We start from the raw sequence: 11,490 nt of genomic DNA, 5'->3' as shown, positions 1-11,490 counted from the left end.
TCCTTCATTTCTATCAGCGCTCACCCACACACAAACGTGTGAACACATTATTCAGGTGTCACAGGTCCATGGGGGTATGACTATACAAGCAACACTCACAGTGTTAGCACACACATTCACCACCAGACACTTCACCATTACATCTGTATGCCTTTTTTTGCGACAACGCACACCGTGAACCAGGTGAAGACATTTTAAAGCTGCAAATCAAACTCTTCCCTCATTAAAAACTGCACCTGTGAGGTTGTTTCTTTATCTACTGTAGTGTCATCTATCCTTATTAAAAATGTTCTAACCTTTAAAACAGGAAACAGAACATAGTTTGTGTTTGTGTTTAACCTGAAGGTGTGCTGCTTCAAGACACACAGATGTGACCAAAAATCACACAACCCCTTTAGAGCCCCCCCCTCCCTTCACCCATATTTCTATGCAAACATGCCTATATCCACCCACCCCCCCACGTATTCACAAATACACACACACAGTCTCATTCATACAAACACAGAGAGGCTGTGTGTTTCTCAGGCATGCTGTGCAGCCAGGTCCTGGTTAATAAAGCGTCGTAGCCTCTCCAGGTACTGACTGTAAAGCTCAATGTCGTTGTGGCCCGCTCCCTCCACCCAGAGCGGCTCCACGGCCTTGGGACAGCGCTCGAACAGAGCCAGGCCGTGGGAGAAGTCGATCACCTCGTCCTCTGTACCGTGAATGATAAGCACTGGAGATGGGATCTTTGACACCTTCTCGATGCTGGAAGAATATTTACAGAAAATGCAGAGAACGGAATCAATTTCTCTGTCCCATTGTAATGCATTTGTCTCAGCACGTCTTATGGCATGCAGATTGATTTTACATCTAATCTCTTTTTCTTTTTTGAGGATCTGCATTTGAAACCGGTGGTTCTATAAGATTTTTAATTTCTTCTGTAACAAAGAACAGCATGTGGTCATTCTGAAGGTTTCTCTGCAATCTATCTAAATGCTAATAATTTCAGCAACAATCGAAACATGGTTAAACTCTGTATCATTCGATTTGGTTGTAAAACAGTACAATTTTCCAATCTTTCATTAAAAAAAAAACATTTACAGAGCAATGAGCAAGTACGAGGATTTAAAATGAACATTAACAAAATAATAAATAAAACCCCCTGTGCATCTGCTTTTTCCAAGCAGTCCTATCAAGTCTATGAAAATATCTTCAACAGACCACATCACACTGCTATACATCACCATTTAGAAATAAAGTATTAATATCCTGCAAGGGACTATATATAAAAGTAGCTTTGTGGCTAATCCAGGCATATTTATATCGATATGTTCATTAACACATGCTCTGTACCTTTTAAATGAACTGAATTTAAAATATGATGTCTCAAACTATCGCTCTATTGCAACAATCAACACTGTTAAGAAGTTAGAACATACAGATGGACTAATTCTGCTTCAGAAAAGAACTGAGACGCTAGTCATGTTTCCTTTTCACTTAATTAAACTGTAATAATTCACTTAATTCTAAATGACTTCCAAGTAATCAAATCGACAGTCTTCAGGTTTGCAGTCTTGGGAAGTGAACTTACTTTGGAAAAGCATCAAAGCAATATGTTTTCTTAGTGTCGGGGAAGGCAACCCTCATGCCGGAGGTGAGAGGAGAGTGGAGGACCACAGCAGCACACTCAAACCGCGATGCCAAATCGACTGTAGGCACCGTGCCGATGCTCTGTCCGTACAGGATGATATTCTCAGGGCTGATGCCGTACCTGAGACACAAAAATTCACGTTTCACAATAAATTTTGGCAATAAGTGACACAGCCTGTCCCCTAATCAGAGAGTTGGTGGTTTTATTCCCAGCTCCTCCACAAGACAAAACACTGACTGCAAGTTTGTCCTGATCCCGCACAGTCGCCATCAGGTGTGAGAGTGGGTGAAGAGGAACCACATTACCTCAGGTTAACAAATGCTATGCAAGTGCAAACACTGAACACAGAAATATGTTGAGCACAGTGTACAAGTGTGAAACTTCTCATGTCCAGATAAACGCTAATTTTCAGACTCGTGCTCTGAACGGTTTTCTTCCACCCCTGAATATTAAAGAGAGAACACGCTGTGCAAAGTTAAAGCGTTTTTTTTATGCTTGCACACATAAGCTTGAGTTACAGTAGTTAATCTGTTTACTGTTTGCTGTAATTGCTAGTTACACTCACAGTTTGCACAGTTGGCAGGGTGATTAGGCCAGCTGGCAGGATGGGGAAAGAAAAGAAAATGATTCGCGTGAACAAGAAAAAAATAAATAAAAACAAAAGGGATTCATGCATGTAAAAAAGTTTGGGGGAAAACTTGTTGAAAAGCACAAACATACGTGGCATAAGCCACAATGAAAAGCACAAAAATAAAATGTTGAAATAAACCAGAATCTTGTTTTATTTGTTCAGCGTCCTCTGCGGTGCCATCTGGAAATGTTAATTTTCTACCAACATTAGGCTCATTAACTATGATGGCAGCAGATAAACAAGAGGGACAAGTAAGAAAGAAGAATATTAGATGCACCACTTCACGTAGAGCACAGTATGTCATCCTACTGTTTGACTGCGAGCCACTGTTTAGCTGTGACTACACTGGCTGAACGACAGAGAGAAGCCACTGTGGTCAGCAGGGAAAAAGCTTTCATGAGCCAACCAAATGTTTTTTTTGTTTATTTGGGTTTTGTTTTTTTCAAAAAGTTACCAGTCAGTGATGTAAGTGGCCCTTAAAAACTTAAATGGCATTTCATGCTTGCTGCCCATTAGGTTTGGACCCACCAAGGACTGAATTTGGGCCTTCTTACCTTGAGCGCAGGGCGTGCCAGGCAGCATCAATGTCAGCATATAAGTTCTTCTCAGAAGGCTTGCCAGTGCTAACGCCGTAGCCTGAGTAATCATAAGAGAAGATGTTGCAGTTGATGCGGGTCCCTAATCCGATGTAGAAACTGCTCATCTGGCCCAGGTCTACTGCATTACCGTGGGAAAACAGAACAGTGAACCTGAGGGACAAAGCAGAAAAATTGGAAAAAAGGAAGTTAGGCAGCGAGTTGTGCGGCCCAGGGTTGGTGTGAAATCCCACAAACAACTGCATTCTAAATACAGACACACAAGGTTGTGATCCACTTATCCAAAAAATGTCTCATGGTTTCCAGGTGCTGCTGTGCCTCTCACCTGGCATTTGGGGCACAGCGAATGTACATGCATCCAACCCTGTTTCCTCGGCTAGATCTGGTCAGGAATACATCCGTCACGTCCAGCTCTCTCTGTGAATACTGGAACTCTGCTCTCTCTGTGAGATGCAGCTTCCACCTGCCCTCACTCCCAACACTGCTGCCACCACCACTGCCACTGCTGCTACCACCACCTCCTCCTCCACCACCGCCACCACCTCCAACACCACCGCCGCCGCCTCCTCTGTCACCTCCGCTAGCAGTGCTGAGTCGAGAGCGAAGTCCAGGGGCTCCGAGAGAAGGGAGACCAGTCGCAGACGTGGACCCAGATGCCGCTCCAGCCCCAGAAACTGGATCTGGGTCAGGGAGAAGAGCATAGGTGGGCTCTGGGGGGAGGAAAGCCAGTTTGGCTGCAATGCGGCTTGGGCATGGGGGGCAGCAGAAGAGGCAGCATAGCTCTCGTATGGACAGACCGTTCATCTTCTGGTGGAAATACAGATATAGCAGACAGAATAATTAGGAGTCAGGAAAAACAGAACAAAAACAACATGCTACAAGCAAAGCCTTTAACCACTAGTTCACAACAGGGTTTCCCACAGTTTCTTTCTTTGTTTAAAATTTTTTTTTTTTTTACATATTTATTATTGTTTGGCTGATTAAGCTTACAACGCTACAATGGTGCAGTTGATAGAACTGTTGTCTTTCCTTTACATGTTATTTCTATGTCTTTGTGGGTTCTCCAGGTACTCCAGCTTCCTCCCACATGCCAAAGTCATGAATGGGGTCAGATTAATTAGTGATTAGCGAATGGTTGTTCTGTCTCTATGCAATAACCCTGCAAAAATTGGTAACCTGTCCAGGGTGTACCCTGCCTCTTATCTGGACTAGCTCCAGCCACCCACACCCCACCAACCTTAATTTGGATAAGTAAAAGATGGATGGAAAGATGATTTAGCTTATGAGAAGAGTAGTGGTATCACATCATTCAGCAAAGGAAAAATATTTAATCAGTGAGGCAAAGATTTAAACTGCCATCTGCTAACTACACTGAAGATGAGATGTGATGCCAAAAGAACTATAAGTTAATTTAAACAGACTGATTGGTGAAGAGTGTTTTTCAAAGTGAATAAAAAATTCGGTTTTGGGTGGATGGCTACACACAAATAGTTTAACCACCTCTGCTAACCAGCTGCCTTGGGGAAACCCTGCTATGTCCTGTTATGGACGTACCTGGATTCAAAAATCCCAGTATCTTGAAATCTACTGGCACACAATGGTGCCAACGTCCTCTGGTCTTGTCACTGAGCCAGCTGGATCTTTTTTTTTTTTTAGGAAGAAAAAGAAGAAGATGAAGAAAGAAAGAAATGTTTAAAATGGTTTTGCGTCGCGCAACACGACAAAATTATACATGGCAATATACAGTTACAAAGGCGTGGCCGCTTTATGAGTCTCAGTCTAAAACAGTCGCCGCTGCTTTGGATTACATTTAGGTCATATACAATTATAAAAGTCAATAGCATCCTGGAATCGTCTGAGGATGAGATCAGCTTTGTGGAAAGTATGTGACAACCCATTATTTGTCTGCTGTTGTTGACATCATTGCACACGACCCATAATCTTAAGTAAATATGAAATATTTAACTTCAGGTGTGGACTGTAGCTCCTAACCTCTCAGGGGGAGATTAAGGTTATTTAGATACCCTTGAAACGGGTGGACAAGAGTGCTTAAATTCAACACCCCCTCAGCAGACAGTCACACAGAGCGATATGCTAACGGTAGCTACATGGTTAACGATAATAACCTCTAGTGTTAGCCATCGATGTTGGCTGTATAACTGCAGCAGACTGCTGGCATAGCAATGCATGCGACCGATGAGCTAGATAAGGGCCACGCTGCTGCTGCACACTAGCCGGTGCACACGTTAATATCAGCTCCGAGTCGAATAGATCATCACTTAGCGTTAGCGAGGCAAGCAGCTAGCGGCGGCTAGCTCGTTAGCAAGGTATCCTAAATGCGAGCTGCTTACCGATTCACAGTAGGCTTGGAGGCAGGAAGGTGTGCCCCTATTTGTACACAGAAGCAGCACAAGACTTCGATATTCCCTCTTTTGCCTTGACATGGATGATTTTACTCAAGTGTACTAACAGCTGTCGGTGGCTAGCTAGCTGATATTCATGGCAAACAGATTTTTTTTTCTACTACTGTCTTACGACAACCGGAAGTGACGTAAGAACGTAATCCCTTTTAAAGCTTTATTATAATGTGACAGCAATAATTTATTATCTTGAAATTTATTTTTTAATAGATATTGTCCGCAAGTAAATTTAAACAGTGACATTCAGTTATCATTTTATTTATCATTGTTTATTATTGCACACTGTCAATCTTTTCTATATAGTGTCAGTTATATGGGTAACACCAGTGTAATTACAAAGGACAAAATAGGTGGAGGGGTTTACAAAGTTCTTCAAAATTTTAACAAAATAATAATACTAGTACTAATGCTAATACTACTAATAATAATAATAGTAATAATAATAATAGTAATAATAATAATAATAATAGAGCATATTTAATCAAATCCGTGAATCTGGGAGATTAAATTAAAATAGCTCGAACAGCAGGTCACAGAAGTAAGGGTTTGTTTTTTTTTTCATATTCACTGGAGACAAAATGTATTTGAAAATGTGCTATTTGTTGGAACAGCAGTGAGGATGAGCCAATGCCACAGTGCAGAAAATACTCAATCAGTAGTAAATATGCTGCATTTAAAATCTTAATTATAAGCCCAGAAGTACTGCAAAATGCAGCTGTGTCGAGCTTGAAGGTGCTTATTATGCAGCAGAATGGATTTATGTGCGTGTGTGTGTGCACGCTCTATTATTTCAATAACATGGAGTAAAAACAAAACAAAATGAGACCAACTAGATATCAGTTATTTTATTTATTCTTAGTTTTTAGGAAGTCCTAGCTTTCTGAATGCAAAATCTTGTCTTTGTTTACTGCCTCCACAATTATTTGCACCCCCATCCCAAGCTCTCAGATCCACTGCATTCTTAGCACTCACCACTCACACTAATAACCCTCTCAACCCACTCTTCGCATTATGCCCAATTATGTGATGAAGGACTTAAAAACAGAGACCAATGTGGCATAGCAGCCCTTCAAAATTCCTTACTGACTTAGTTTGCATTGATCCAGACATATCTGTGTATATGCATATGTAAAACTATTTGTATAACTATGTGGTGGGAAACAGGGTGGACAACCAATGTCCTGATACCTACATGTGATGAAATGCATATGTCTGTAGGTAATATGAGACAGAGAACTATAAAAGAGAGATAAATGTAATAATACAATACCTCAAATAAGGTTAGTAAAAGAACATGGCAGGAAAAAGAAAAAGAAATAATATAAATACAGTATGCTAAACTAACCTTATAATGAATTTGAGAGCAAGGATATTTTTATTAATTATTTTATTTTATCTGATTAACACTTTTTGCTTGTTTGTGTGTTTGTTTGTTTGAGTTTGCTTTTATGCAATGAATAACAGATATATATCCATATATTTTCATGTCTTTTTGCTGATGTCGTTTACAATTAAAACAAGTGTTATTTGGTGATATTTTGGTATAGATCCGGCCCTACATCTGTCTACTTATTATTTCACCATTTTCCTAAATAAGAAGTAGAGGTGCATGTCTTTGTCTTTAAACCCTCTTTGTATTCATTAAGGTGAAGGCGTCTGCCAGTTATGTATTTAGTCATAAGCTTTATTCGGGTATTTCTATTATTTGGCAAAATATTGTTAATGTGCTAGTTCACTCTGCAGCTTTATGTTTATGTTCTGTAACTCACAACATGCAGTACGTATAGACCTGTATGTGTTTGTGCGCGTGCGCGTGCGCGTGCGCGTGTGTGTGTGTGTGAGAGAGAGAGAGAGAGAGAGAGAGAGAGAGAGAGGTCCTCCATTCATCATTGATCCACTGCAGGACTGTGTTTCATGGGGGTGTGAATTATGGGCCCCTGTTGTCACTGTGCCTGCTCTGCGTTGGACGTTTCACCTCGCCACTGTAAATTTAAAAAGGGGATTAGATTTTGCTGACAACTGATTTCAAAGCCGCAGCTCGACCAAGTGCAGAAAACTGCACGGTACCTCTTGAAAGAAGACTTCATACTGCCCCGCAATTGCAGGATTTGGGGAATTTGCAAGGATCGGAACAAACCTAACGGGACGCAAAACGCATTCGAGATCACAGAAACCTCAGTAGATTTTACGCAATTACACTACGGACTCTTTTCCTTCAGGGAGGAGAAAAAAACCCAAACGTTTAGTTGACTGGGCGTTTTGGACGCGCAGTGATGCTACGGCGACGCACAACAGAGGGAAGGGACAGGTGAGGTGCGGCTGAGGAGCGCAATTTTAGAGAGGCTTTGAATACCCCCGAGCTGTGCTACCCAACCCCGGTTTCATCATAGAAAAGAAGAAGATCGACCGGCGAGGGCGAGTTGGCGATTGGCACCTGCCTCACCCTCCAATACCTGGCCATCTGGCGCGGTGAGTATGCCAAATGATGGTGGGGTTTGGAGATGGATAGATGAACAGATGCTTTGAGGGAAACGGAGGGTGGTTGGGGTGAACAGGTAGTGTATAAGTGTGCAATTTTATTACTGCCACTAAACGCCATGCTGCATTATTACAGTCCTCCGGCTTGGATGTGGTACCGTCTGGACCTTTGTGGGCACGAGCTGCTCTTTGTGTCTGCTGTGCAAGTTTGGTGTTATTTGCGTATGACGTGCAAATCTTCATCATTTTGCTTTCACGTGTTGCATATGGTTTTGAAATGCTTATTCTTTATAGGCTTGAGTGATGTCTCAGCAAAATAACTAAATATTTAAATAAATAAAGACTCACAATGCACATTACCATGTAACATTAAAACGACGGATACGGCTTAATTAACATTTTCATTTGGATTGGATCATAGGTCGTGATTTGTGCCCATTGCTCCCCGGTGACATATTTTACTGCCCCTCTGTGTACATTTATGATGGTTTTCTTTAGTGTTTGCAAGTGTTTTTTTTTTTATTTCTTTAACAAGAGAAAAGGTCAGATGTGATCATTTAGAAGCCATAAAGTCGATTGATTATGTCATTACTCACTTGTGTGGTTACAGGGTGAATGCGCAAAGAAAACAGTTGATAAATGAAATGAAATTGAAGAAATGGAAAATTGTTGTGAATTTACACATAGACACATGTGCCTCAATATTTTCATCGCATAGGTTCAGTCACAGAGTGACACAAACTGAAGTCACTTTATGTCTTTTCTCCTAAATGTGCCTTTTACAGTTACAAGAACTGACACCCGAATAGTCCATAACCAGCCTGCGCACTCACAACCTCTATAGCCAAAGTTAAGTGCTCAGTCACCGCTGTCCCAGCTTCTACTGAAGTGATTTAACAGTTACATGTAGTTCACTGTTTACAACTTCACCCTTCATACTAAAAGCTATCAAGTTCCACAGAAGGACTATTACAGCTTCCAGCTGCTGTAATTTGTGTTTGTTTTTCTGTGCGAGCTGAAAGGCAAAAAGAGATGGTTGGTGACAGACAGAAAAAGACAGACAGGCTAACAATGCAAAGGATGAAGCAGTCCTGGCATAAACTACAGGGGGGGTAAAAAAAAACACAGAAAAAGAAATGATGGAGCAGAAAGCACAAGTGTTGAGGGAGAGGGGCTGCAGACAGCACTTGGAGCGGGTGTGAATGGTTTCCCTGTTATCCCTGCTGCCCACACAGACATCCACACAGCAGCCGTGCGAGCAGGTGCTAACCCCACCACACAGCAACCGCAGGGAACAACAGGTGCAGCCACTCTTTCCTTCAGCCTTCCTTTGGAAATCCATCTAACACCTACCCATCAAAAACATACAGCTACACCAAACCTTTCTAACATCCCCACCCCAAAGCCCACAGCCCATACTGAAGGGAACCAAATGGATACTTCAGTGTACATTTAGGAAAATAGCAGAGGATGGCCAGGAATGAGGAATTTAATTATAAAATCTATTATGCCATAAGCAAAAGTGAAACTACTTGAATTGATAAAGCAAAGCGAGCTGCAGGTAAACACAATGTAGAAAGCTTCAGGTTGAGATAGCTTCCCATAGGGACATTTAATGAACTCTATTGATCACATAGGACTCTATTCAATCACATATGCTAAGCCACAAACGGAGAAATTCAGTCTTGGAGGGAAAAAACAGAGAAAGAGATTGGATTCCAGAGTAATACAGCCCAACACAAAGAGAGTAAATCAAAGGCAGATTACTGTGATGGGGTTGTTAAGTACCACATTTCTAAAAATGTGTAGAATGACAGTCTCAGATCCTGTGTGTTAAGCAGAGTGAGATGAAACAGACAGAAGATGTTGGAAGGAAAGAGATGTTACCTAACAGCTTCTCTGTTCCTATTGCCAAGAGAATACGTCAAGCAATTGGCGACAAATTGCTCCTCTTTACCTCTGGTACACAGAAAGGAACAGTCAGACACCCCTGGTTTAACACTGGGAGGCTGCAAGCTGCTGCAAAACCAGTCGCTTTCTTATCAGATTTACTTGTTTCTTTATTTGCCAGCCCCGAAGATCTTTTATACTCAATAAACTCGGTTGGGTGAGCAGATTTTTGTGAAATAAGTTAATGCTTTCTGGGGGTTTTTTGTTTGTTTTTTGTCCTTTTCTAATTTTCTCATTACATTTAACCCGTAAGTTGCTCACTGTAGATTGCCTTGTTCTCACACAGCCTGGACATGCCTACCACCCACTCAAGTAATGGTAACATACGCTCTTACAGTGTTTGGATGAACTTTACTTTCCAGACTTGATGAATGAACTCCCACCTGCCCTAACAGTAATTTCTGTGTCAAAGCGGAGACAGGATTATCCACTAATCTGATTGTAAAACAAAACAAAGCTGCGTCTAGTATCAAGAGATTTGAAGAAATGCTTATTTTCCTCAAAAGGAGCCAGCATATTACGAGGCTCCAGTTTCATACAGGGAGCCATATTTATCGGGTGGCAGGGTTTGGTGGGATTCTTCAGAACAAAATTGACACTTCAAAGGGGCGATGGAGTTCTCAGACCTCGGGGCAATGAAATCAGAAGAGTTTAAGCAGGCAGGCATCTGCTGGGTGACCTATTCCCGCTGGGCCCTCGGTGCATGGACCTCAGGGAGTCATTCTGCAGGATTAAAGGGGGCCAGAGGGTCAGGAGTCATGCAGGCGTGCTTTCTTTCCTTGGCAGAACTTTGTTCCCTATGCTGAGATAGGTGTTTAAAATATACTCCTTTACGCAAAGCTTCTCTGTGTTGATGTGAGAGGCTTTCAGGAGTTTTACTGCCCCCCCCCCCCCCCCCCCCCCCCCAGCAAGCCCCTCCAGATGTTTTAGACGGAAAGAAGCAAGATAGCAAGTACCCCTGCAAACAGAGGAGCGTTACCTGTGGAAAACTGCTGTAAATTGTCCACAACACCATAAAGTGCACACTGCAAGATAAATGATGTTCAGGTGGCCAAGGTGGCTGAAGCATGTGGATTTAGTTGTTGCATCAGCCACATGCGCCGTGTAATAATACCGTGCAGTTATTTCCATGTTAAAATCCCTTCAGAGTGGCCATACATCTTCAGTTTTATGACTCTTCTTTCAGTGATTCCTCCCTGAGGGTGCTGCTCTTTTTATGTATGCCTGTGCACATTCTTCACACGCTATAAAGGCCTCGCATGCAGGGATGGATCATACTATTATGAAATGTAATCAGCTGCCAAATACAAGCTACCTGCAAGCTTTTGAAATAGTAAATGACATCAAACATAATCTGAGTAGTTTTGGATAACTTGATACATGAGCATGTTAGATTACTCAAATACATGTGTTCTTATTGTATTGTTCTATCCACTGTCTTACCTCATCAGCACCTCCCATTACTCCCTCACCCAGAGGTGAGGAGTGGGAAGGTGTACGCACATATTTCATGTGCGCGTACTACACGTGCGTGTGTCGCACATGAGCTTGAAAAAAGGAAGTATGTCTCGCAAATCAACCCTCTCCTTTGCACGTAACTCGTATTCCCGTTTAAGTGGCTAGAAATTGGTTTGGAGCGTTATCACAGCTGTTTCAACTCAGACAGATAGAGACCGCCTAATCTCCTTCATTCTGTGATCTCATTTACATCGCAAAATTGCAAAAGGGAGAAAATGACCATCCACTCCATGCTTTCACTGAAGCACTCGCACACATCTACGC

The 11,490-nt window shown here is 42.0% G+C and overlaps 1 protein-coding gene across 3 annotated transcripts; it reads right to left on the bottom strand.

The window, feature by feature from the left end:
- Positions 1 to 464: 464 nt before the first annotated feature.
- LOC146613589 (alpha/beta hydrolase domain-containing protein 17A-like) lies at positions 465 to 5,372 on the bottom strand. Of its 3 annotated transcripts, none has more exons than XM_085377862.1 (5): positions 5,212 to 5,372; positions 3,186 to 3,667; positions 2,819 to 3,013; positions 1,574 to 1,753; positions 465 to 747 (listed from the first exon to the last, which is right to left on the bottom strand). In XM_085377862.1, the coding sequence occupies exons 1-5, from the start codon at positions 5,302 to 5,304 to the stop codon at positions 522 to 524; spliced, it is 1,176 nt and encodes a 391-aa protein (XP_085233988.1). In that variant the 5' UTR covers positions 5,305 to 5,372; the 3' UTR covers positions 465 to 521. The 3 variants fall into 3 exon arrangements, with proteins under 3 accessions (XP_085233988.1, XP_085233986.1, XP_085233987.1); XM_085377860.1 differs by lacking the exon at positions 5,212 to 5,372 and adding an exon at positions 4,415 to 4,470; XM_085377861.1 differs by lacking the exon at positions 5,212 to 5,372 and adding an exon at positions 4,415 to 4,470 and having other exon boundaries at positions 3,186 to 3,664.
- Between the last annotated feature and the right edge of the window lie 6,118 nt (positions 5,373 to 11,490).

Source organism: Diplotaxodon limnothrissa, linkage group LG18 (genome assembly GCF_057381915.1).
Source record: "Diplotaxodon limnothrissa isolate DT_005_m linkage group LG18, D_limnothrissa_male_GT1.1, whole genome shotgun sequence".
NCBI classification, from domain to species: Eukaryota; Metazoa; Chordata; class Actinopteri; order Cichliformes; family Cichlidae; genus Diplotaxodon; species Diplotaxodon limnothrissa.
The sequence above is the reverse complement of the archived record's forward strand: the minus strand, read 5'-3'. Positions and strand labels throughout refer to the sequence as shown.